Source organism: Carassius auratus, chromosome 27 (genome assembly GCF_003368295.1).
Source record: "Carassius auratus strain Wakin chromosome 27, ASM336829v1, whole genome shotgun sequence".
Lineage (NCBI taxonomy): Eukaryota > Metazoa > Chordata > Actinopteri > Cypriniformes > Cyprinidae > Carassius > Carassius auratus.
Window position 1 is genome coordinate 2,243,362 of NC_039269.1, and position 27,998 is coordinate 2,271,359.

Here is a 27,998-nt window from a genome sequence, read left to right on the forward strand (position 1 = left end):
CATCCGCGCTCACACTCATGCGGTCTGTTTTTGCACCGTGAAATACACGTTTGACACCGTGTGCTCGGGAGACACAGAGAGGCACCGAGGCTCGGATGTGTTGGAGTCGCTATGGCAGACCGTGATTCGTTACCGCTGCCGTTGGAGGTGCGCGCGCGGCTCGCGGAGCTCGAGCTGGAACTGTCGGAGGGTGAGTAGGTGCCCGTTTTTCAGATCAGAGAGGGAGAAAGTGAACGACAGAAGGAGAGATGAACGGGTCTGCGCGCTCGATACATGTATCAGATTTAAGTGAGCGCGTGTTTGCAGAACCGGACAGAGCGGTTCCGGTGACCTTGGATGAGGACAGAAATTTGTATTTTAAGATAGGTTCGATAGGTTGCTATTGGGATGTATAAAGGTAGATGTGTATTTTGGAATTTAAAGTCCCTCTCTCTCTCTCTTTCTCTCGCTCTCATATTCCGTTTCCATTCTCCATTCCAGTGAGCTGTTCATAACACGGCCACCGCCTCTGTGAATATATAGGGCACGTAAATCACTTATAAGTGAAGCTGGTATGTGTAAAGCATTGGGACATTCGTCTGGCTTTCCTTTCTTGTGTATTCTGCAAGTAATGCGCTTGATCGTGAAGTTTCAAACACCTAGTGCATGTCTCTCACTCTGTGATATAACATAAGAAACCCATGTTATATGAGATACTCCTGTCATACTTTACTGGTCAAACATATCGTAAGGAATATTAAATGCACAAGAAAGCAAGTAAATAAATATGCAAGCAAGCAAATAATCAGAATTCATGATGATCGTAAAAGCAGCAATTTCATAGGGGTCAGTGAAAATGTTTTATCACTACCATTAATTTTCACCAGCCTTGGCTTTTCAATCTTTTATTCCAAGAGTCCTCAAATATAAGGATATTCCTGTGAGGGACCCCTTTCCTAAACTAAGATGATCGTTTAATGAAGCTCTATATCTTTATGTAAACAGACCTGATTATAGTGTGGGAAACTTTAGACGTGATATTGAAAAGTAAAATTATTTCCTTTTATTTTTCACGGTACTAAAGTTAAAATTATTGAAATATTATCTGCAAATTGTATTAAGTTAATGGTGTATGTATACACACAAGAGAAACGTCTTTAATGATAATTCTAAATTTTTTGTATACAACTTTGCAAAATAAATATCTTTCCATAGCAGCTTTACAGAAAAGCTTATGAGCAAACTAAAAACTGTGTTGAATCTATTTTTGAGCATATATATATATACATTGCAAAGAAGGAGAGGTGAAAATTTAGAAATAGATATAAAACAAAATTATGTGAAAATGCATTTAGTATAAAAAAACCCCCTCTATTTTATTTTTCACTGACCCTGAGAAGTTTCGCGTGGGGTCTGTGGACCCTATCCTGAAATCCCCTTCCATAGAGGTCAGAAGTCTGCCCTACTTTTTGGACGGTGTCAAGGAGAGATAATTGTGTTTCTTATTCCTGCAATGTGAGAAATATGTTTTTACAAGTATGAATATTCCATGTAGTTTCTCATTTCTAAGCTGTTTACAAAAAAAGAAAACCCCGCTTTTCTAATAATTATACAAGAATGGGAAAATAGTTTTAAAAAGTTTCGGACGAATGTTGACTTGACCCAGTTCATGAAGACAGTGGTGCCACATGGCCAGTGAGTGCAGAATGTTTCATGCAGATTGCATCATTCCTTCTAACAGAGAGACCCAGAGTAGGATGATTCCCCTTATTAGGCCACATCTGCTGTCCCTGTGCACATGAGACAGCGCTCTGTTATTTTGTGTACTTCAATCAGATTTTAAATAATCCATCATTATGTTTGTTCCAGCCCAAACAGTTCAGGAGTTCAGAATGTTCCCATTGACTCCTGACCCTGTCCAGTGAAACGGGGTAGGATACTTAAGGGGGAAATATTTCCCAGAGTACCTTACGTTTTGGAGCTTGTGCATATACGTCAGACGTGCTTCAGTAAATTAGCATATGTGACATGCGCATTCATAAGCTTGTCGTATATTCCAATATCTTATTTGTGTTTATGGATTGGGGCATCTGTTGTCACTGTTCTGTTGCTTTGGCTTCTGGCCTATTTTCCACGCATGCTCTCAGTTGATTGGCTTTCTTGCCACAGGCAAATGTTTCATTGGTTCACAGTCTCTCATGCTGTATTCGGATTGGCTCTGCGGACAAAGGCTTATGGGGGCAGAAGAGTCATTCTGGAGGATTAGGGTCTTCATCTGATCAGAGTTACATTTACTTACACTAATGCGCTCATGCAGAATGTAATCGTGTATTTATGTGGTCTGATTTTGATAACCGACAAGTGTCTTTCATAGATTTATTAAAATGATAATACAACTTCTTCTTAAAGAAATGGTTTTAATAATGTTGCTGTTTCTGGTTTATTGTGGATCCAAAAAAAGAATTCTGATTCTGTATATCCTTGGTGAGCAGCTTTGTTGGAATGATTGCAAACAGGAGGACTGTGTGTAGAAATGGGTGTGTTAGAATTAGATTTTGAACTGTGTGTACAGGTGTCAGCACTGCACGGGCACAGTTATTACGTTTACATGTGGGATTCTGTAGGGCATTAAGGTGTTACAGCAGGACTCATTATATTGGCAATGAAAAGGAAATATACACACTTGTAAAAAAGAAAAAGAAAAAAAAAGGTGGTTCTTTTGTAAATAAAAGTTGGCATCTTATGGTTATGTTAAGAGCATTTTTCCAAAAAAAGGAAAGTATATTTATAGTGGAAAAAGACTTGTTCTTTTAAGAACTGTTTACTGAAAGGTTCTTTGGGAAACCAGAAACGTTTATTTTATGGCATCGCTGTGATCCCCCCTTTTGTAGCATTTATTTTAAAAGCATAGACACTACATATTAATACATTGCACTTTTTGTCCAAATACTGTAAATCAGTTGTTGTTGTTTTTTGTGTGAATATTTAATACTCCGTTTCATAAATTATTGTGCATTCATGTTAAATGATAGAGATTATTAGATGTAACCGTGAGGTTTTATTTATTTATTTTTACCATCTGTCACTTTCAGTTATAGGACACACTTCTGGTCACTGTGACCCAGCTTACCCATCAATTGCATAAAGGGTGTTTTTAAAGCGATAATTCAACCAAAAAAGAAAGTTCTGTCATTACTCACCCTAACTCACCCTTTTTCTTCCATGGAGCACAAATGGGAATGTCGTTATCAGAATTTCCAAGCATGTCTTTTCATACAATGAAGGTCTGTTTCTCACAGAAAGCTATCGTATGGCTTCAGAAGACTTGGAAAATAGTACACAAGTCATGTGGACTTCATTTATGATGCATTTAGGGTGCTTTATTGTTATTTCTGGAGCTTGACCCTGTTCCCCAATCACTTACTGAATGGAAAAGAGCGGAATGATCATTCTTTTGTGTTTCACAGAAGAAAGTAATACAGGATTGGAATAACATAAGGGTGAGCAAATGATGACATTCTCTTTTTAGGATAAATTATCCCTTTAAAGGGGAAATTATTTATGTGAGTACTATCTCAAATGAATATGTTGAGACTACTTAACATTTTAAAATAAGGCTTGTGGGTTAGTACAATCTTACTTTTCTATCTGCAGAATTGTGCTGCCCATGTTTAACTAGTAAACATGACAGTTTAAACTTCTGGTTGGTCAACCAGCCTGAGCAGGTAGGTCAGGTATTGTCTCACTATAGTGGCCCAAAGAGAGACTGAATGGGGTGGTGAAATATCACTTTAAAGGTGAAGTGCATACTTCACCTTTAATGTGATATTTCGCCACCCCATTCTGTTATCATTTCTCACCCTCTTGTCGTATCAAGCCTGTGTGCCTTTCATTCTTCTGTTGAACACAAGGTGCTCTGCAATGACAGTGCCTGTAATAGGAGCTTTCAAGCTTAAAAAAATGACACAAAAGCCCAGAAGAAGCATCAAAAAGTCTTTTGAGACTGTATGATACTAATTTTGCACCATGTGATAAAAATGCTGAAATTAAAGTAGTTTATTGACATCTTACCCTTCAAGAGGTTGTTAACTGTTGTATCATTGAGGAAATTAATTAACACTGATCGAAACATGTTTGAACAGATTTTGCTTACATACTCCAATTGCACCTGCACATAAACATCTCAACTTGTGTTTTATCAGTGTGTTTTAAGTGTGTATTTCTGACTATGTGAGAGGGAAGCATCCTGCAGCTAAAGGAGAAGTGATCCAGTCGAATTGCTGCATTTGTAGAAAATGCATGAGAGGAGAATATAAGTCTGTGCAAGTTTCCTGCTGACATTTTGCAGTATTCTGGGGGCTTTATTTAACATCACAATTCACTTAATAAATGGAATACTCAGATACATGAATGATTTCATTTTTACATTAATAACAATGAATAAAGATTTATGTCTGTTGATCACACACAATCAGCATATTGCTTTAGAAGACTTAAAAAAAACTCTTAACCCATGCTATTTTCTGCTGTATTATAGTACTTTATTCTAAATTAGACGTATGACAGCCCCAGTCCCATTCACTGCCGTTATACTGAATAGAATGACCCGGATATTCTTCAAAAACTAATCTCTTTTGACCTACAGAAGTGAAATACAGGTTTGGAACTACATGATGGTGAGTAAATAATGGCAAATTGATTCTGATAAGGAAAGACTCACTATCTCCAGGTGTCATATTCACCTTGAGTGAACTACTAGTAAGCCCTTCACCCTCATTTCTGCTTTCATAACCAACTCTCTACATGTATTATAAACATAAGTCTTTCCTTGTTGTTCAGCCCAAGGCAGTTTGAAGCCTAAAACAAGATTTGGTAGCTCGGTTGCAATGCTTGTGTTTGCGATTTAACGTTCTTCTGAGATGTATGATTTAATTTTTAAAAACTTTTTACATTATTAATTATTAATTAAATGTAATATTTATGTTTTAATAATTAATAAATCAATGTAAAAATCCCAGTTCGGGTAACCTTTTTTCAGATTAAAGGGTCTCGGACCATCCAAGTCTGCATTCAAACAGCTAAAAGGGTGGGGGCATTTTTTTATAAATGCTATGCTCATTTTTTTTTCCTTTCCAAAGGGCACTTTCCAACAATTAATATTTTGTGTTGTATATATAAGTGGGTTCTCTGGGTGTGCAATAGTAATATTTGACCTCATAATGTTGATTAAGTGAACAGCTAGATGCATAACCTTTAATGCTTAATATGTGTGTATGTTTATTGGGGGGTTGTCATGGGAAGTTACTCTTTCCAGAACTGCAGCTGTCCAAAAGACTGTCAAGATGCTATTTTTAACCCACCCCCCACCCCACCCCTCGCTCAAATATACAGTATACACATATACAGCTTACTGCCTCAAAGATAGAAGCCATTTCTCTTTTATTATTAGAATTATTCATAAGCGTTATATTTAGTTGATTTAATCATAAATGTTGTTTTATAGAGGGAATGTTATGCTCTTTCTCTGAAGAATTCTGCTCTCTCCTAATTTCCATGCTTTTGCATTCGTCTAGAGCTGCAGGCTATCTTAGAGCAGAGTGTGTGTGTTTGTGAAAGACGTGACCTACATACAGTTTTATTATGCTGTTTATGATGGTGTTGGTATTAGATTGGTTGGTTAAGCACTCACCTGCTAGTCTTACATCTCTGAACGGGAAACCTGCAGAACATCAGCCAGAGACTGAAGTTCAGAGCGGTCCTATCCTGTCTGACAGAAATCTCATGCTTTTACATGAATTAAAGGATTGCTAAAAAGGGATCGTGGTCGTGATGCATAATTTCATGTTGTATTACTGATCTTTTTTTTTTTTTTTTGTAATTAAATTTGTGATTAAATCATTTTTTCCAGTTACACTCAATTTAATCGTTTCATTACACAACCCAGACAAAATGTCCATGTGTACTTTTATTCTCTGTCGTTCATCTGTTATCATTACTAGAGTGATACAAGTCTAAACTACAAACCAAAAGGAAGCAATCTGCATAATCAGCCATCAATAATCAGCTTCAGATTCAGGTCAGATGACTCTCACACCTTCAGTGAAGGTCTGAACAATGGAGCCTGTGTTTCAGAGAATCATAAATGACTATTATACTGATGTTATCATGCCTTCTTGTCATGATCATTGCTGCAGGCCAGTAAGCTGAGCTCTCTGAAGGAACAGCAGGTCAGCAATTTCTGACTGTGTCTATACCAGATTTTACTTACTAAGCTTGTCTGAGGTCCTTCTGCGGGATAGAACCACCTGTGGAGCTTCCCAAAGAACCTAGATGTTTTTATGTAACCTGAATTAAGCAAGATGCTGGGAGCATTCCTTAGGGCAAAATGAAAATCCATGTCAAGTGTGATGTTTGTGCTTTGGCTCTCCTAGCGGTGTTGATGGGAGTTCAAGAGAGAAGGAGTGATCTGGATTTGTTGATGAATCTAGAGTCCAGAGTGTGAAAATGTCTGAAATCAAAAGTTAAAATATAATTTATTCTTGTGATGCAAAGCTGAATTTACAGTATATTAAAGGGGTTATATGATGTGGCTAAAAAGAACATTATCTTGTGTTTGGTGTAGTGCAATGCATTTATGCAGTTTATGGTTAAATAAATACATTATTTATGGGCAGGTTTTTATATTGCGGCAGTTGGGGGTTTAGTGCCTTGCTCAAGGGCACGTCAGTCGTGGTATTGCTGGCTCAAGATTTGAACCCACAACCCTAGGGTTAGGGGTCAAACTCTCTAACCACTAGGCCACGACTTCCCACTTTATTATTATTATTTTTTTACAACTTAATGCATCATTGCCGAGTATGTTCATTTCTTTAAAAAAATCAGTGACTCCAAACTTTAGTCAGCCATTTTATTTTTTTATGATTTTTTAGGAGTTTTAGACTAATCTTTATTGGCCAGTTTTATTGATTCGGTGTCTTTTAAAAGCTCTTCTTGCATTCACCTTTATTGCTTGAGCTTTGACCTGCATTTCAAAAAAACCTTTTTCCACAACGGTAAAGTGAACTGTACTGCTGGCTCCTCTGAGCTCTGTTTAACAAGGTGTTTTCTCTCACAGATCTGGCTGAATTCATACAGCGTTCTCTGTGAACCCAAGCATGTAAATCCCACAGGGTCGACTGTTTCTGAGAAACCTTGCATCAACAATCCTCCCACGCTCATTTACTCAGATCACATGCCATAACGTGCCAATTCTAATGATCCGATAGTACGAAAGCCACTAAAGCATTGCGATGATATCTGCTTGCTTTCTAAATGGGGTTCACAGCCACATGTTTGGCTGTTTATATTGACAAGCAGCCATATCTAATAAAGTGGCCATTTAGCTTGTGTTTGGTGTTTGTGTGTGTGTGTGTGTGTGTGTGCAGAAGCTCTTATGGACATCCATTTGTTATCTTGGATTTGATTATGTGTATGTGTGTGTGTTTGCTCAGGTTTCAGGATATGCATATGTTATGTTGTCTTTGAATGTGCACGTATGTTATGTAAAGCTCGACCTAGTAATCCAGTTTTTGGTGTGACGTTTTCCCCTCCAGGTCTGTGCATGTGTGTACAATCAAATCTTTTTTGTTGAATTCCGAAATGTATTTAAAGTTCAGTTATTTTCTCCCTCTGTTGTTCATAATGGAGAGGGAGTCTCATGAGAAAAAGGCCCCCATGTCTTCATTTCCTGCGGGTCTCTGAGGGGGCCACCACACCTATGTTGCCATGGATATCATTTGTGATATTATTTTGGGATGCAGGCATGCAGCATGATTAGACTTGTGTTTGTTTACTAGAATCCATCAGCCACACTAGGTCAACACTAAATCATTTAGAAAAGATTTGGGAATGATTTAAAATATTAATTTGAACAGCATCCTGTAAGTAATTCTGTTTTCTGCTGTTTATTCTGTGTGAGTGTGTGTGTGTTTCTGTGTGTTTGAAAAAATATTTTTTTGGGGACAGTTATTTTCTGAGATTATATTATAATGCAGTGTTATTAAGATTTTGATTAGATTGCTGTCTGAATTTTTTTTGTTTATACTCTGTAAACTAAATATGTCTCTTAAAGTTGCATAATCTGGGAAAAATGTAATTGCAATGTGTTTACTCCGGGTCAGTTGTCCTTGTTTGGAGTGCTGCACAATTTGGCCCTAAAGGTTGTGATTTAATAATAATAATAATAATAATAATAATTGTTGTTGTTGTTGATGAAAGTGTTAAAATGTATATTGCTAATAGTACTAATAATATTGCTTGTAAAATTACACTGTAAATTGAAAATCAAGTATTTAATAAAAAATATGATAATATTATGATGATAATAATTTACATCTGTAAAGTTGCTAATTTAATATTTATGGCTGTTTTAATTCTGTTCAATTCTGGGATTTCAGTTGTAATTCAGTGCAACTGCACTGTGTTCCTGTGGTTCAGTGGTAAAGCATTGTGTTAGCAGCGTAAAAGGTTGTGGTACTGGTAAAAAAAAATATATATATATAGCCTGAATGCACTGTAAGTCGCTTTGGATAAAAACGAAAATAAATGCAAAAATGAATTAATTAACTTCTGTGAATTCTGATATTAATTAGTGCAGGACAGTGAAATTTTCTTTTAAACACACTTTTAACTCATGCGTTAGTTGCTCCATATCCGTGTGTCTCATCCATAATTCCTCCTCATGTGTCATGACATCTTTACATCTTTACGGTGACATTGTTCTGTTTGGTAGGAGTAAAGTTTACATACAGGACATGAAAGTCATTATTTTATATGTTAAAGAATCATCTACTGAAGTGTTTATCTAACTTGAATTTACTGGCCTCTGCTTCCTGATCCGTGTAGAATTGCAGTGTCTGAAGAAAAGTTGCAATGATTGGAGTTTTATTTTTTTATTAAATTTTTTTTTAGGTGATATCACCCAGAAGGGCTACGAGAAGAAAAGATCCAAACTTTTACAAGCTTACCTACCTCACACACCAGGTAACACACACACACACACACACACACACACACACTATTTTACCAAGCAGTGTATGTTTTTTATTGTGTTAAGATTACATTTGTCCCACTGTGTTTGTCACAGGGGCAGAGCGCCGCATCCCTGTCACACCATCTTCATCATCTTCCTCATCCTCCCGCTACCAACGACGACGGTCCACTGGCACAAGGGATGAACGATACCGGTCAGGTGAGATAAAGGGCACAGATTTACACAAACACACACACACAAACACACATTGTGTTTCCACATTCCACGAGCTAATGGTTTTTGTACTATACAAACTGCATTTTCTATCGCCCCAAACTCCTCTCAAAGAAAACTTTCAAAAAATAAGATTTTCCAAAAAACTCATTTTGTATGATTTATAAACTTGTTTTCCTAATGGAGACCTAAAAAATGTCCCCACTAGGTCAAAATTTACTGGTATTACTATTCTTGTGGGGACATTTGGTCCCCATAACGTTATAAATACCAGGTACACACACACACACACACACACACACAATATGATATCCAGGAGACATAATTCAAGTTCTTTGTAGTTTATGCCATAATTTCATAAATTTAATTCCTGAATGAACCAGTTATTTTAACTATACACAACCTATGTGTTTTTCAGGGCTGATACGGCTTATTACCGATCAAGTGGACCGTTAACTTATATACATGTCTGGTGTAAAACTTAAAATTAAGTTCAAAATTAACAATAACAAGGACTTTGACAAAAAATATTTTATTTTTATTATAAAATTATTAACTTATTATATTTTATCTATATTCTATATAAAAATATAGAATAAACTTTTGAAAATTACAGATACGATAACCATAAAAATGATTAATATTGGTGCCGATAATTTGTCTACCACTAATTTGAACAAATCCATGAATGAATGGTCCATTGACTTGCCACCACATACTGGTGTTTTTATTTTTATTTTCATCATTTCATATATTTGTATTCAAAATGTTATATTTAAAACATTCATATCATAACACTATTTATGCAATTTACATCTGCATACAGTTTTAATTCATTAATTTAAATTCATTTTGAAAATATTTGAAATGTAAGAATTCAACATAAAAGATTACACATACATTTAATCAGGTTAGAAACAATGCCTTTATAAATGTAAAAATTCCCCTGGAAGTCAGTCTAAGGGAACAAATATAGCCCCTTGATGAAAAATGTACTTCTGTCACTGAAGTACATGTATTTTTATTATATAAACGTATTATGTAAAATGTATTACTAAAAATACTACCGTCTTTCAAGATTATTTTTTTTGTGCATCTATTGTAATAAATACATTAAAGAAGATTGTTCTGTATTTTCAGAACATGTGATTGAGCTTAGATGTAGCAAACCACTGAATAAACCCTCTTCCTAAATAAACCTCAGAACAGGCTATAAAAAGAGCAACTCTGCTGAACTGTATTCTACACAAACACATGCATAAACATAAGAAGCTTTTTGCACTCTTTATGCAGTTATAAAAACAGTCTCTTTCTTTCAGATGTTCACTCAGAAGCTGTTCAGGCTGCACTGGAGCAACACAGCGAGAGAAAGATGGCTGTGCTGTTGCCATCTAAGAGGCAGTCGCTGATCGGTCAAACCTCCATGGACACGTACACCCCTCCTGGTGTGTGTGTGTGTGCATATATTTGTGTGTAAGAGCGAGTGAGTAAGTGTGTGAGTGACTGTTCTCTCTGTGTCTCTGCAGACTCGTCCTCTGGCTCTGACGGTGAGGGATCTCTGGGGAGGGCTGGAGGTGTCAGCGTGGACTCTTGGATCAGCAGAGCTCTCCATGGCTCACCTTCAACATCATCGTCATCATCGTCGCACAGCAACAGCTCTGCTAATGCAGCCCGACTCGCAGAGACTAACATACACTCATACGGCAGTAAGAACGTGTGCAAATATTCACAAGGCAGTGAATAAACACAGATACTGTCATGTTATAAATTAGTCTTTAGGTCACTGTAAGTCAACTCAGATTTTGCTTTCAATATTACTGTAAGTGTAGGAAAAACAAGCCTCTCACATTTAATTCAGTTCATATGTTATAATTCTTTTGGGCCTTTTTTGAACCTCCCTTATCAAGATCATCTAATTTTAGCAAATCGCTTTCCATCTCAGATCCTTGCATTCACTTTGCCAGTTATGTTTGCCTAAACAATTTCAGCCAATCAGCTCCTCATGTCCAGCTCACTTCAACCTATCATTTCTATTTTCCCAGCCAATTTTAGCCAGTCAGCTTCTCACGCCTGACTTCATATGAAACTTCAATTCAGCCAGTTGGCTTCTCATTCTCAATGAACTTTAGCCAAACAGATCTTTGTGCTCAACTTAGTTCAGCCAATCAGTTCTTTTGTGCCCATCCAATTTCTGCCAATTAGCTTATAATGTTTAGCTTGCTTAACTCAAACCACCCAATCAGCTTCTAGCATAATAAAAATAGTTATATACTAATGAATTTACTACTAATATGACTGCTATAGGTTAGCTTTCTGATTTCTCTTTAAATTTCTCCCTTCAGTTGGTCCGATGTCTCATCTGTCTCTAAAAAGGTGGGGCTTAAGAGAAATGGGTGTTTCTGCTGAGAATGGAATAGTTGTCAGGCACTCCAGTGACTACCAATCAGATCGCCCTTGGTCGTCTCTGGATTCTGAGGGTCAGTATTTCATGGTTTGTTTTTTTTGGAGCTAAAGACTTGTCTGAGATTAAAAGGAATATTTCACCCCAAAATGAACATGCTGTCATGATTTACTCACTCTCAAGTTGTACTGTCCCTTTAAGATGAAAAGCACACAAGGGTTAATTTTACTGTGTCTATATTTGCATTTGGGTTCACTTGTGTATTTTATCAACATATTATATATCAATGTCAATAATTGCATTTGCTTTTAGTTAAAAGGTTTACCTCGACAGAACTGTTTGATATGCATTTTCATTTTACCTTTCATCACATTCCTGAATAACTGATAATGAATAGTCACATTTATTGGGGTAAATATTACTATACTGATGAGTGAATGTGTTTGTTTGTGTACTGCAGACAGTCTGTCGGCCCCACCTGACATCACCAGTTACATGCCAGACCCCGCCCCCATCTCTGTTCAACGCCCACAGGTCACCATGATAGCCAGGCCCCCGCCCAAATATGGCAATGCTGAGCTGATGGAGACAGGAGATGGTGAGTGTGTGTGTGAGGTTTTTGTTTTTAAATGTGTGTTTATTCCAAAATGCTCATGTTTGCCATCTATTATAATTGGAAGCTATTCATTGTCCATGAAACTCAACTAATTTAAAATGACCAAAGAAATACTATTCAATTTAAATTTGTTTCTGGTTTTTACTATCACTGTGAGAATTTTTTATTTGTAGTAAAATTGCATATATGTGTGTAGGTGTGCCTGTCAGTAGCCGTGTGTCGGCGAAGATCCAACAGCTAGTTAACACCCTGAAGCGACCCAAGCGAAGACCCCTGAGAGAGTTCTTTGTGGAGGATTTTGAAGAACTTCTGGAAGGTAAAAATATTTTCCCCTCTTTTTGTATCTTCTTGTTTTATTTCAAAGATGAATATACTTTAACAGTAAAAGTCAATGAATATAATACCCTGCACAAGTTCTCAGAAACACTTCTTCAGAAACACTTTCACAGTTAATGGCAGGTCAAAGGTCTTGAAATTCATTACTCTCCTATTAAAGGCTCCACACCCTACAAAGAAGTTAATTTGATCTAGCTTTTTTTGCAGAGATCGAGGTGAAGTGCTTAAAGGGATAGTTCAACCAAAAATCCAAATCCTGCCATCATTTACTCACCCTTGTTTTGTCTTTTTCACATCTATGATGTCATGAGAGTGAGTAAATGATGACAGAATATCATGGAAGATGAATCTTTAGGGAAACTATTCCTTGAAATTAACATAGTATGAATCCTGATGATATAGAACATGGGTCTCATCAACATGCAAATTCATTGCTAACCTTCTCTTAACGTTTGACGTGCAGTGCAGCAGCCTGATCCTTCTCTGCCACGCCCAGAGGGGGCGGAGTCAACCCCCATACAAGGAGAGGAGCTCAACGGACTCAAGAACTGCCCTGCCTCCCTGGAAGCAGCCCTTCTGCGCTGGGGTGCCATTGCACCCAAAGCTCCCTGTCTGACCACTACACACAGCAATGCCAAACAACCATACACACTTACATATGGTACACATGCATATATATTCATAGCCACTCATTTGATTTATTGTCTTTGTTTAGGGTGCAAATTTATATCTCTTTGCTTCCATGTTTGTAGGCAAGCTCTGGTCCAAGAGTTTAAAGTTGGCCTATAACCTTCTCCACAAACTGGGATCCAAACAAGAGCCAATCATTCACCCTGGAGACAGGGTAAGACTGTGGATGAATTGTTAGGTCGTATGTATTTTTCTGAAATCTCCTTTTTAATAATAATAATTAAAAAAAGGGTACTCTTATACAGCAAGGATGCAATAAAATGAACAAAATGTGACATTTTCTGTTCATCAAATAATCCCCAAAAGTTGTTTCCACAAAAATATTATCTGTTTTCAATATTGATAATAATAAGAAATATTTCTTGCAATTTTAGGTTAAAACATCTTAGATTTACACTTTAGTCTGGGATTAGGCTTAAGCCTTGTCTGTAGAAAAACAAATTGTAATTGTAAAATTTAAATTGTAATATTTCACAATATTAAAGTTTTTAATGTATTTTTGATGTACTAAATACAGACTTTGTAAACATAAAAGACTTCATTCAGAATAATTTAAAAGAAAATGACTGATCCCAAACTTTTGAACAGTTGTGCATATCCCTATTATAAAGACAGAAATACTATAAATGTACACTATACAGACATATATTCAAAAAGCGATGACTGTGTGTGTGTGTTTTACTGTAGGTAGCATTGGTTTACCCCAACAGTGACCCAGCAGCATTCATGGTGGCGTTTTATGGCTGTCTTTTGGCTGAAGTTGTTCCTGTTCCAATTGAAGTACCACTTACAAAGAAGGTATTTTCTGCTGCAAAAGAAATCCAGCAAAAACACATCAGCCTAGGCAGGACTGCACATATTTAGAAGATTGAATAATTAGTCATTATGAAAAGAATAGTTACCCAAAATAACGTTTAGAGTTTTACAAACAATTTTACAAGAAGAAATTTGCCTGAGGTGTGCCCTTCTGCTCTCTCACCTCAAAGGATGCTGGGAGTCAACAAATTGGTTTCCTGTTGGGTAGCTGTGGAGTTGCTGTGGCATTAACAAGTGACGCATGTCATAAGGGTCTTCCCAAGAGTACTAGTGGTGATGTCATGCAGTTTAAAGGTTTGTTTGTTAGAACCACCTGCACATGAGTCTTCACTAAGGAATATTGTTGTGTGTTAAACATATATGTGTGGTTTCATCCAGTTTGTAAATGTTTGTGTTGTGTGTATATGTGTGTATTCAGGCTGGCCAAAGTTGCTCTGGGTGCTGACTGACTCCAAACATTTATCTAAACCCCCACGAGAATGGTTTCCTCTCATTAAAGATGCTAACAATGACACAGCATACATAGAGGTAACAGATAATTTAATTGTGTGTGAAATTCATTTAGATTTTTTTTATATATATCATTATTTATTTAATAGTAATATTAATTAATTATAATTTTTTTTTAATAATCCAATACTGTTCAGAAGTTGTTGGGTTTTTTTTCCGTTTTTTTTTTTTTTTTTTTTCATAAGGAAATACTTTTATTCAGCGTGGACACATTAAATTGATCAAAAGTGACAGTGAACACATTGATGGCTATATATTATATTTATATTAACATAGTAGTTATTTTAAATAGTTAAAATATTTATTTACTGTATCAGTATTTTTGTTCACATAAATGTGAACATAAACTTTTTATCAAAAGCAAGAAAAGATTCGACAACCCCAAACAAACAATAATGTATATATAAAAATGAATTTTTATATAATTTATTTTCATTTGTATATATTTGGCAGATTTTAAGATTGCTTAATATATGCAGGGGAGCTTGTACCGTAGTTCTTTGACCTCCTTGCATTCATGATGAGAGTGGTCGTGTTTTGTGGTTGATTGACAGTATAAGACCTGTAAGGACGGGAGTGTGCTGGGAATAACTGTGACAAGAATGGCGATGCTCACACACTGCCAAACACTTACACATACCTGCGGATACAGTGAGGGTAAGATATCAAGACATCACACTTTCACTCAGATTCTTAAAGGTATCACTTTTATCGAAAAGAATATGGTGTCTTGTCATTCCAAAGCCATAAGTGGTTTGTGTTTGTTTGTGTTTCAGCTGAGACTATGGTGAATGTGTTAGACTTTAAGAAAGGCATCGGCTTTTGGCACAGTGTTCAAACGGTAATATAAATGACTTAATTTACTGTATTTTGTCATTTATTCGATTTTTTTTTAACACTTCTTTTTCCTCTCTCTATAGAGTGTGTTGAATATGTTACATGTGGTCAGTGTTCCATACGCACTTATGAAGGTGAATCCTCTGTCCTGGATCCAGAAGGCCAGCCAATACAAAGGTACACACACAGAAACACACACTTTTGATCTCCTGGCTTTTTGGATGGTGTACACATCTCCTACGTGTTCAAAGATCACCTATCACTCTAATCGGAAGCAAAATCTGCTGTATAAAACAAGAACACACACAGTGTTACACATTCTGTTCAGTAATCATTTTTTTCCATGTGTGTGCAGCTAAGGTGGCGTGTGTGAAGAGTAGGGATCTACACTGGGCTCTGATGGCCTACAAAGACCAGAGTGACACCAACATGAGCTCACTGCGAATGCTGCTGGTCGCTGACGGATCAAATCCCTGTGAGTGTGTGAATGATGAATCAGACCCCCTTGAGTGTGTGTTACTGATGATTCAAAGCCTGTGAGTGTTACTTTGTGAATTGAGCCCCGATGTAAATTCTCTGTCTTTCATTCCCAGGGTCGATATCCTCCTGCGACGCATTCCTGAATGTGTTTCAGAGCATGGGCTTGAGGTCAGAGGTCATATGCCCGTGTGCTGGCTCCCCCGAGGCACTAACTGTAGCTGTGAGGAGGTATAAATACACTCACACTCTCTTTGTGCACACATTATTCTTGTGCTCAGGAGTCTGTTTTCAGTTTAAACTCATTAAAATGGGAGGTTCTGTCTTTTGTGGTTGCACATCACAAACAACATATCCAGGCCTACGCACATTCATGCACAAAGACACATGCAAAACTATTAAGAAATACATCTGACTCAGATTTTAACATCATATAGTGAAAACTGCTTAATCAATCATTAAAATACATTTAATTGTGTTTGTGTGTGGTCTAAGTTTAAAAAGTGTTATCAGATGGATATTGCACTATATCACCATAGAGTCTGGTTCACATGGCCAAGAATTGCCCAAATGAACAAAAAAGGCTGCCTGACCGACGTGTAAATTTATCAACCACTCTTTACTTTTATATGTGCCATTTGTAGGCTGATAAATCTTAAATCAGATTTTCCCAAATTGCAAAATGGAATAAATAAAGTGTGACTGTAGAGATCTCAAATATCGAGAAAAAAAAGGTGAAAACTGTAATAAATATTAAGCAGCACAACCGTTCAAACAATAATAATAGTAAGAAGAAATGTTTCTTGAGCACCAATAATCTGCATTTTAGAATGATTTCTGAAGGATCACATGACACTGAAGTAATGGCTGCTGAAAATTCAGGAATAAATCACATTTTAAAATACATTCAACTAGAAAACAGTTCTTTTAAATTGTTGTAATATTTCAAAATATTTTTACTGTATTTTTTACTAAATAAATGAAGCATCGGTGGTGCACAAGAGACATTAAAAAATATTTAAAAAATCTTACCAACCCCCAACTTTTTAACGAGTCTTCATAAAATACCACGAGTCTCCTCATGTTTTATACTTTTATGTTTTGTGTTCTTTTGGTGACACATTCAGTGGGATTTTGTGGGTGCAGATGCAAGGTTTTGGTGGTAGAAACTACACAATTGTATAACTTTTATTAAGGACTGTGAGAATGCCAAGCAATATTCACATCAGCCAATAAAACCTCTTTTGTCAGAGCTTTTGCAGCTCCAGGAAGCCAAACCACACAATTCCAAATTGTTTATTAAATCTGGGAAATATTGTGTCTATGGTAACATAATATTCTGGCAACACATATGGACATGTTTATTCTTTCATTTATTTGTATGCATGTGTTTTCTGTCAGGCCTCAGGAGGGCAGCTCTAAGCCAGCAGGCCGAGGGGTCCTAAGTATGACGAATCTGAGTCACGGGGTCATCCGAGTGGACACCGGAGAGAAGCTGTCCGTCCTCACTCTACAGGATGTGGGCACGGCCATGCCAGGAGGTACATTAATTACGAGAACATGAACGAATGAACATCCCCAAAGCATCTTGATTGAGGTCCAACATCTACGTCGTAAACCAGCCTAGAGCAGTTCAGCGCTGTTTTCCTCATGTGACCACAGACCTCATCAAACCACTTTATGGTTCTCGTAAAACTGACTTTTCTCTTTCTCTTTCAGCAATGGTGTGTGTTGTTAAACTGGAGGGTGTTCCTCTACTGTGTAAAACCGATGAGATTGGAGAGATCTGTGTGTCGTCTGTTGCCACAGGAACGTCATATTATGGGCTTACAGGAATGAGCAAGAACACATTTGAGGTGTGAAAATACAATATATACAGAATATACACCAAACTGCAATATGTTAAGATTCACTGCTGTTTAAAAGTTTTAGTTTTTTTAATTGATGCTTTTATTCAACAAGGACATATTAAAATGATCAAAAGTGACGGTAAAGACTTTTACAATGTTACAAGATAATTATTTTTCTTTTGATGTTTCTATTCCTCAAATTCCACTAATAAGAAGTGTTTCTGGCAACATTTTCTTGAGCAATTAAAAAATATTTTCAGTGTTTTTTTTTTTTTTTTTTTTTTTTTAAAGTGTAATAATATTTCCTAATATTACTGTTTTACTGTATTATACATTCTAAATGCAAAAAAAGTAAAAAAAAAAAAAAGTAAAAAAATTTTTATTATATATAAATATAACATTTTGTGCGGTTATGGTGAGCAAGATACTTTAAAAAAATGTTTTGAACAGCAGAGTAAATCATTTTTGATTTACTGTAGTATGGTAAAAAAAATTACTTTGTTTTTTCACAATGCATTTGTAGCTGGTTTTACCTGGTTTCTACATTTATTCATTTAGTTTATGTCTCTGTGGTGCAGGTGTGTCCAGTGGCGTGTGACGGTGGATTGGTCAGCGACTGTGTATTTGTGAGGTCAGGTCTGCTGGGGTTCGTGGGTCCGGGTGGGATGATCTTCATCTCTGGTACACTGGAAGGACTGATGCAGGTCGGGGGTCGGAAACACAATGCTGATGATATCATCGCTACAGCTCTTGCTGTGGAGCCCATGAAGTTCATCTATAGAGGAAGGTATGTATTAAAAGTAAGACCAGAATACTTAGGGTGACCATATGAGCCATTTTCCAAGGACGCGTCCTTGCCAGGATTTCTATATTGCCTAAAACATCCAAAGTTGTTTGACCAATAACATGCAGGTATGGTACATAAATGATTTTAATGCATAAGGAGCCGTCTGCTCTGCTCTATATGGCGCTTATGAATGTCATACAATGATCGATCTGCACAGCACAAACAGCCATATTCTGGATATTTTAGGCAATATAAAAATCCTGGCAAGGACGCGTCCTGGGAAAATGGCTCATATGGTCACCCTAAGAATACTACTCTAGAAAGAATCTTGTTTTTCAATCCATCTGAGGTTCTCTCAATGCTCGCTCTGTATAGGACAGTGGTGTTCTCAGTGAATGTGTTGTATGATGAGAGGATTGTGCTGGTAGCAGAACAGAGACCCGATTCAACTGAAGAAGAGAGTTACCAGTGGATGAGCCGAGTGTTGCAGGTACACACACACATAACCAGGCTCAAAGTTAGCATTTTTCCTGTCCTTGCTGAAAGCAAAACTGCTGGACTAAGCAACAAAGTGATAGCCAAACATATCAGATTCAATTGAATGTATATTATCTATGTGAAGATTTTGCACTACTGAGATTTCACTGTGGGTGTGGCAACCTACCACGACATGATAAAAATAGAAAGCAAGTGAGCGGCAACAGGTCTTATTGTTGTGGCATCACTCATAAGGAAAAAAACAGAAATTTCTTGGCTGATTTATTGCGTCTGGTCATATTCTTTCTACAAAATAAAATTATAGGTTTAAAATAAGAGATATTTGTGTTCTATAATTGGGATGGTTAACATCTGAATGAAATAAATGACTTTAAAAAGTAATTTAATGATTAGCATTCATGGATTCTAGTTTTGTTATTGTACAAAATATCTTTAAGTATTTAAATGTACACTCCTCTTTCAATAGTTTTAAGGTCAGTACAATTTTAATTTTATAGAAGTTCACTCTTTTATTCAGGAAGGATACATTAAATTGATCAAATGTGAAAATAAAGAAATCAGTGCTCTTCTTTTGAACTTTCTAATAATTCAATTTTCACGGTTTCCATGAAAATGTTAAGCAGCATAGTTCTTTTCAACATTGATAGTGAAAATATGTTTCTTGATATGCATATTATCAAATATGCATATTAGAATCATTTCTGAATTATCAAATGGTGTGTGCCTTGACATCACAGGAATAAATGACATCTTTAAAATGTATTCAAATAGAAATCAGGTATTTTAAATGGTATTAATACAAAATGTAATAATTCATAATACAGTTTTTTTCTGTATTTTACCTAAACCTTAGAACATTAGTGTACATTTTTTGTTTAGAAATATATTTATTTCAAGTGAAACTCTTTTTGAACTCTTTTCAAGTGAAGCCATTTTGGCTTCAGTTGTGTTTATTTACAGAAGGCCCTAAAGTCACACCTCTGGTCTTTTCAGTGTGTTGATTATATGAATAAGGTTATCAATAATTAATTGAATTAACAATAAAGAGTTCTTTGTACAAACTTGTGTGTGTGTGTGTCTGTGTGTGTGTGTGTGTTTAGGCTATAGATGGGATTCATCAGGTGGGAGTGTACTGTCTGGCATTGGTTCCTGCCAACACCCTCCCCAAAACCCCTCTGGGTGGAATCCACCTGTCTGAGACCAAACAGCTGTTCCTGGAGGGGGCGCTACACCCCTGCAGCATCCTCATGTGCCCTCACTCCTGCATCACCAACCTGCCCAAACCAAGACAGAAACAACCCGGTACATAAGCCTTTGTGTGTATGTGTTATAGAGCATAATGTGTTTGTGTTACATAGAAAACGTGTAAATGTTGTGTGTGTTTGTTGCAGAGGTGGGTCCTGCCTCTGTGATGGTGGGGAATCTCGTTGCAGGAAAGCGAATGGCTCAGGCCAGCGGACGAGATCTGAGTCACATGGAGGAGAATGAGCAGGTGAATTCAGAGACTAGGATATTTTAGTGCTGAACAACTGATCACAGCAAGATTGATATTGTGAAATGAAAGGCTGCAATTTAATTTAATGAATAATAAGTGCTCCATGTTTTGGAGGGAAGTGCGGCACTGTGTTCATTTTTATGTGAGCACCTCATGATTCAGTGTTTTTTAAGTGTCTTATTGGGGCTCAGTTCACAGTAAATGATGCCTCACACAGACTTCATCTCTACATGTGTTATGTGTTTGAGTCGTTTATAATGTGCATTTAGGAATGCAACATGCACCAACCATTTTACCAGATTTCTAATTGAGAAAAGTGTTTAAAACCCGTTGCCCAAAAATGAGAAGATTGCAATCATCAGCTGTATGTGTGAGTGTGTTTGTGTCTTTTTTTGCTCGGACTGATTTTTCTTTCTCTTATGTGAATTCCAGTTCCTGTTTTTGTCGGAGGTGCTGCAGTGGAGAGCTCAGACAACGCCTGACCACATACTTTACACACTCATTAACTCACGGGTAACACACACATTTATTGCTTTCCTCAGTTCCCTTCAGCAGTGAGTGTTAATAATATTATCAAAAATAAGGAGCAATGCATATTATGTTTTTATAAATGTGGTTTCTGTTGTTCAGGGGGCAATAGGAAGCTCTCTGACTTGTCTACAGCTTCACAAGAGAGCAGAGAAAATCGCCACTTTACTGTATGAAAGAGGACAGCTACGAGACGGAGACCATGTAGCATTAGTTTATCCACCAGGTAAGCACACACTTTGCGTTAACTTAAATTTAATGCGCAAAATAATACATCAAATTATTTGCAAATAATTGCATTTCAGTATTTGCTGAGAAAAGCTTCCAAATGAAGATATTTTAAAGCTAAAGGCACTAAATAGATTTGAAAGTTTACCAATAAATCTGCAGTAATACATCTCTGCCTTCATTTCTGCCAAATTAAACTGTAAATAAATGATCACAATTTTTTGTTGTCAGAGCACTAGTTAATATACTTCACACCAGCAATATGCTGAGTTCTGTTTCAGTCTAGAAATCCCATCTGTAGTTGTTTTTTTTGTGGTGCTAATTGTAGCATTTCATTAAGTCAGACCAGCTACAGCGTTCTGTAATTCACATTCAGAAGCCGCCTACTCCAATTTAATCTCATAACATCAAATTTGCTTAATAAAACATTAAGTTAAACCTGTCACATTACAATTAAATACATAACAAATGAGAATGAAGAAATGTGCGCTGAATTCCACCTTTTTTTCACTGTGCACATGTTATTGTTTTACAAAGATTTCATGTTCGTGTTTGTTTGCATTACAGGTTTAGATCTGATCGCCGCCTTTTTCGGCTGTCTGTATGCAGGCTGTATTCCTATAACTGTACGACCACCTCACCCTCAGAACATCTCCACTACACTACCTACAGTTAAAATGATCCTAGAGGTGAGGAGACACACACACACACACACACACACTCAAAATAAGTCCACTACACCTACAGTTAACATGGCTTAAATGATCAGAGAAGTGCCTAATAGTTAACCCTAGTTTATCATATGTAATACTCAAATTTATGGCCTCTATATTATCAACATGATCCAAACTTTGCTGATGAACCTGTTGATCATGATTTTCTAAATTAACAGTTTATGCTTTTTTAGCAAGTAAAAGTCCTTTTATTATAATTCTAAAAACGCCCTTTAGGACATGGTAAATGTTTTTTTTTTTTTGCTGTAAAATCTAAAATAAATGTAAGAATCAGTTTTATATCATTTGTAATATTTCAAGATGAACACTGGACAAAAGCATCATCATTGTTTTGTATTGCATTATATTTTGTCCACCTCAGTTAAAACTACTCAGCTTTGATCATATAACTAAGCATTAAAATATTATATTACTAAAACATATTATTGGAAAAAATTGAGTGATAACTGATGTTTATGTAAATTAATATTATAGAAATAGTTTGTTATACTGTTGTAAAGATCTCCCTGATCTACATTACAAGCCATCCGAATTTCATCCTATATTTTGAATATAAATGAGATGTTTTTTGCTCAGTTTTGGCCTCTGAATAAAATTGAGGTGAATTTTTCGTTCTCGAGTTTAAGCCCTATATTCTCCTATATTATAAGCCTGATGTATCAAGTAGCATTCTCAACAAAAATATTTATGCCGGTTTTGATTTTTGTTTTGTTTTTTTGTCTAAAGGTGCAATCAACTGTTCCATGTCAGGATTAAATCAAGTGTACTGTCTGGCATTGGTTCCTGCCCTTATAGGGTTAAATCAAATATCAATGATTGTAAATGTGATGCATTATAGAATGAGATTTTAAAACATTACCGTTTTTCATGAATAAACATGCTGGTGTGTGCAGGTGAGTCGTTCAGTGTGTGTTATGACCACCCAAGCAATCTCTAAACTTCTGAAGTCCAGAGATGCGTCAGTGGCTGTGGACTTTAAATCATGGCCTCCTATCCTGGAAACAGGTGAGTCTTTCAGGGACATAACATCTTTGTTCAGAATCACCCCCGTCAGATGCTCATCAGAAGTGTGTGTGTGTATTTATTAGACGACTTGCCAAAGAGGCGTTGTCCTCTGCTGTATAAACCATGTGACCCTGACTCACTGGCGTATCTGGACTTCAGTGTGTCCACTACAGGAATGCTTGCTGGAGTGAAGGTTTGACTCCTCATAATTGTTACTGATGTTTTTATGTATGGATTGCAGATTGATAAAGTTGTAATTTCAATTTCTGTTTTTCTCTCTTCCTTTGAAGATGTCTCACAATGCAACCAGTGCCCTGTGTCGCTCTGTTAAACTGCAGTGTGAGTTGTATCCCTCTCGCGAGGTGGCCGTGTGTCTCGACCCATACTGTGGCCTGGGCTTTGTGCTGTGGTGTCTCTGCAGGTACGGACTACCTATGCGCTCACCTGAAATGCGCACAAAGATGCCAGCATTTTTATTTGTTTATTTGTGTTTGCGTGTAGCGTATATGCAGGGCAGCAGTCTGTTCTGATCTCTCCCATGGATCTAGAGGTGAATCCTGCTCTGTGGCTGCAGTCCGTCAGTCAGTTTAAAGTCCGAGACACGTTCTGCTCGTACTCTGTGATGGAGCTCTGCACAAGATCTCTCAGCTCTCTCACTGATTCTCTAAAGGTATGCGCACACACACTCACACAGAATTTTAATCTGCGTCTCGTTAAATAACATTTTCTTTCTATTTCACCGCTGTATTTTTGTGTCTCTATCAGGCCCGTGGGATGGATCTGACCCGTGTGCGTTCGTGTGTGGTTGTGGCTGAAGAGAGGCCCCGTGTTGCTCTGACGCAGTCCTTCTGTAAGCTCTTTAAGGACGTGGGGCTGCACCCGCGTGCCGTCAGCACTGCCTTCGGCTGCAGGGTCAATCTCGCCATCTGCCTACAGGTCAGTATAGGCCAGAAAGTGACACGCATCTGATTTCATAGTCTAATTGCATCCCAGTGTTCTTTTTTTCCTTTTACTAGTCATGTAGTTCATTCAATTCACTCAACTCACTCAATTGAGTTTTTTCATTTACTTCTTTAATATTTATACATCACATCTTCCTCTCCTCTCCTCATGTAGCCTCATAGGTTGGGGAAGCTTGCTGAGCAGGTATGACTGAACTTTAACTGATCCTCATCATTTCATAGCTCAGTTAATACAATCATATATTTAGATGTGGGACAGGCCTAAATCAGGCCTAATAATCATAATTGACATATACCAGAAAATATTGTTTTTTGCTGTCAGTATCACACACTAGGGTTATAATATAGTTCCTCTACCCTCCAGTTCTGCTGAATGATTGAATCCTCTCCATGCACTATACTTTTGTACATTTTTGTTCACTGTTAATGCAAGTCACCTTGAGAGTAACCGTCTGCCAGATAAGCATGATGCTTCATGTTTCAAAGTAAATTTGACTGCCATTTAGAGAAGATGATTTTTATGTTTGTGCAGGGAACATCAGGACCGGATCCTACGACTGTCTATGTGGACATGAGAGCACTGAGACATGACAGGCAAGACACACACACACACACACACACTTTCACAAACATATCAGGTATTTCGCTATTTCCATCTAAGAATTAGAACAGATACGCTACCAATCAAAAATCTACAAATTGGGTACAAAATAGTGCCTGAAACCTTTTAACAAATGGTCTGTAAAAGAAAGCCCTTAGTTGCCTCAGAAGATGAAACTAAATATTAAAAAAACAATTCATTTTCAAAATGTTTTCTACTATATAATACATTTCAAAATTTGTATGATTTATTTCTGGTTTGCCACTTTTCTGAAGTGTGTGTGTGTCTGTGTGTGTTTGTAGGGTGAGACTGGTTGAAAGAGGATCTCCACACAGTCTAGCTCTCATGGAATCTGGGAAGGTAAATTAGGCAATTAAATTAGTTTTTTAAAAAGATTTGTTTTCTTAAATTAAATGTAAGCCACATTCATTTTTGAATCATTTTTTAACAGATTTTACCTGGTGTACGCATCATCATCGCTAACCCAGAGACAAAGGGACCAATCGGAGACTCTCATTTAGGGGAGGTTAGACCGAAATAAGCACTCTCTCATAATAGATCAAAAAAGATATTCTCATAACCAAGCATCTCACTTGTGTTTCTATTTTAAAATGAGTGCAGATCTGGGTCCACAGTCCACAGAATGCCAGTGGGTACTTCACAGTGTTTGGAGAGGAAAATGTGCGTTCGGATCATTTCGGAGCCAGGTTGAGCTTTGGAGACACTCAGACTGTGTGGGCCAGAACCGGATACCTGGGGTTCCTGCGCAGGACCGACCTCACTGATGCAAGTGGAGGTGTGTGTTCATTGTATGCTGTGCTTTTTGTCACAAAGATAGTTGCATTGATTTGCTTCATGAGTTGATTCACTTGTGTGTGTTCAGAAAGGCACGATGCCCTTTATGTGGTGGGAGCGTTAGATGAAGTCATGGAGCTGAGAGGTATGAAATACCATCCCATTGACATTGAAACGTCCATCATCAGGGCACACCGGAATATCACAGAGTGGTGAGCTCACACACACACACACACACACAGCCACATATTCACACTGAGGACAGTACACTATGTACTGTAAATATGCTAATTAGTTGTAGGAGCTATGTCATCTGATTTATTTTATATTGAAATAAAAGTATATAAATATATAAAAGTATACCGTTCAAAAATGTGAACATGTGAAAATTTTCACCAAGGTTGCATAATGCAAATACTATTTGCTCAGCCTTGCTGAATAAAAGTATTTATTTCTTTAAAAGAAAGTCTCATAGACCCCAAACTTTTAAACAGTAGTGTATACATATCAAATATACTTTTTTTTTTTTGTTGCTGGAAATACAACCCAAAACATTTCATATTTTTGCGCAACCGTGTAGGAATACTTGTTTATGATGATTAAAATAGTTTATAACTGAAAGGTAATTCAAAGGTATGGTCAAAACTAAGTGTTGTTGTTCATAACAACTGAATAATAAGTCTGAGATCTGCACACACAAAAAAAAAACATAACATTCACATTGAACATAAACATGTATTTTTACTGGCAGTAACGAACATCTGTATTCAAGGAAGCAGATGTTTCCTTCAGATGTCTGTGCGCTTAAACCAGAAATGTTATTATTCAGGTAGCCATCCTTAAACTTGTCTGCTCAGCAAAGTTTCTCTTCATAATGTTGCTGACAATGGAGTAGTTGACCTGAGAGAGAAAACTGACTGCAGATCAAGAGTTTATGCTAATGCCTAGCGATGTTGCATTGCGCAAACGTGTGAAATGGAGCTTGCACAGCTGTTTTGTATTGACTTATTTCCATAGATTACACTTCCTCTCTCTCTCTCTCTCTCTCTCTCGTTCAGCGCCGTGTTCACATGGACGAATCTCTTAGTGGTGGTGGTGGAGTTGGACGGTTCCGAGCAGGAAGCTCTAGATCTGGTTCCCATGGTAACTAATGTGGTTCTAGAGGAACACTATTTGATTGTTGGCGTGGTGGTCGTCGTGGACACGGGCGTAATTCCCATTAATTCTCGCGGAGAGAAGCAACGCATGCACCTACGGGACGGCTTCCTCGCCGACCAGCTCGACCCCATATATGTGGCTTACAACATGTAGAAACACGCACACTGATGATCTTAAAGACGAGCTCATTCTCATGAGCTCAGGCACAGCAACCGTGATTTCCAGCACTTTCTCACTGTATCACTTCTGTCAGCCTACTAAGTGTAGATTGAACACCCTCAAAATAGCGAAACACACTTGCATATCATTCACAGAGGGACTTGCAAGACTCCTAAAGCATATCATTTTTAGTTTTTGTGTCGCCCAATATTTAGCTAGTGTTGTTTTTCTTGTTTTTAACTTGCACACTAAAATTTAATTGAAAGAACAGGGGATTTTGTATGATAATTATTGCTGTTGCCAATTAAATTCATGTTATTTATTTGTGTTTTTAAACAAATATACCTGTCATATTTGTGCTTTTACGTAGCATATCGTTGTTTTATGCTTGTCTTTGCTGTTGTCTTTGTTGATACATATTTTTGAAGTTGTATTAGAATATCACAAACTGACTTCATTAGCATGTTTATCATTTTAAAGATACTAATGTTTATTCATTTTCATAATTGTTAATTATGTACAGAAAATTGTCTCAGTTTTGTCTAGCTTTTGCGATATCATTTTTGTGATTTAATAGTTTAGGCTAACATTTAGGACATTGTATCTTGTATATGAATAAGATCATATCTGCACTGTGATACGCATAAATATAGTCTATGTGAACTAGAATTTGCATTCTAGATTCATTGCCCAGCATCAGCTGATCTCTCCTGTTTTATGTCTATATCCAGAGAGACCGAGAGCGAGGGAGGGATGGAAAGAGTGACAGAAAGAGGACATATGCACAATGTGTGTTTATTATATTATCTTTATTTATTTTTGAAGCTTCCATTATCTGTAAGATACAAAAGCACTTTGATTATGTCACGATGTCTTTTCATATGTCAATAAAATATTTTCAACTATTCTTCTGGAGAATACATTGTCATCTTGTAAACGATAGTTGAACGGACAACAATGTACGTGCACTGCCATCTAGTGAACAAAATTCATTAATGGCAGCTAATTTCCGATCACAGTATTTTCTCATGCGTCACATCTATAACCCATTAATCCTGTAAAATACAAAAAAAATGTAAAATAGAATATGAGAGGAAGTGCTTGTTTAGCTAAGTGTTTTACTGTAATTGTGTGCTTAATACAAGTATAATGGAAAAAGTTAAAGTATTCATATTTTGTTATACAGGTGCTGGTCATATAATTAGAATATCATCAAAAGGTTGATTTATTTCACTACTGGTAATTCCATTCAAAAAATGAAACTTGTACATTATAGTTATTCATTACTAACA

General features: G+C 36.9%; 1 protein-coding gene across 1 annotated transcript; it reads left to right on the plus strand.

The window, feature by feature from the left end:
- The first annotated feature begins 111 nt into the window (after positions 1-111).
- Positions 112-27,613, plus strand: LOC113045055 (disco-interacting protein 2 homolog C-like). The gene is made up of 39 exons (XM_026205182.1): positions 112-190; positions 8,929-9,000; positions 9,104-9,208; positions 10,543-10,668; positions 10,750-10,929; positions 11,566-11,700; positions 12,085-12,222; positions 12,437-12,556; positions 13,040-13,237; positions 13,329-13,420; positions 13,954-14,064; positions 14,253-14,376; positions 14,501-14,610; positions 15,147-15,249; positions 15,369-15,433; positions 15,513-15,606; positions 15,785-15,904; positions 16,023-16,137; positions 17,308-17,447; positions 17,626-17,762; positions 18,335-18,543; positions 18,919-19,033; positions 20,142-20,343; positions 20,433-20,533; positions 20,969-21,049; positions 21,167-21,290; positions 21,860-21,981; positions 22,920-23,031; positions 23,115-23,224; positions 23,322-23,452; positions 23,533-23,701; positions 23,797-23,967; positions 24,148-24,177; positions 24,526-24,587; positions 24,897-24,954; positions 25,046-25,120; positions 25,216-25,390; positions 25,478-25,601; positions 26,448-27,613. The coding sequence occupies exons 1-39, from the start codon at positions 112-114 to the stop codon at positions 26,698-26,700; spliced, it is 4,788 nt and encodes a 1,595-aa protein (XP_026060967.1). The 3' UTR covers positions 26,701-27,613.
- The last annotated feature ends 385 nt before the right edge of the window (positions 27,614-27,998 follow it).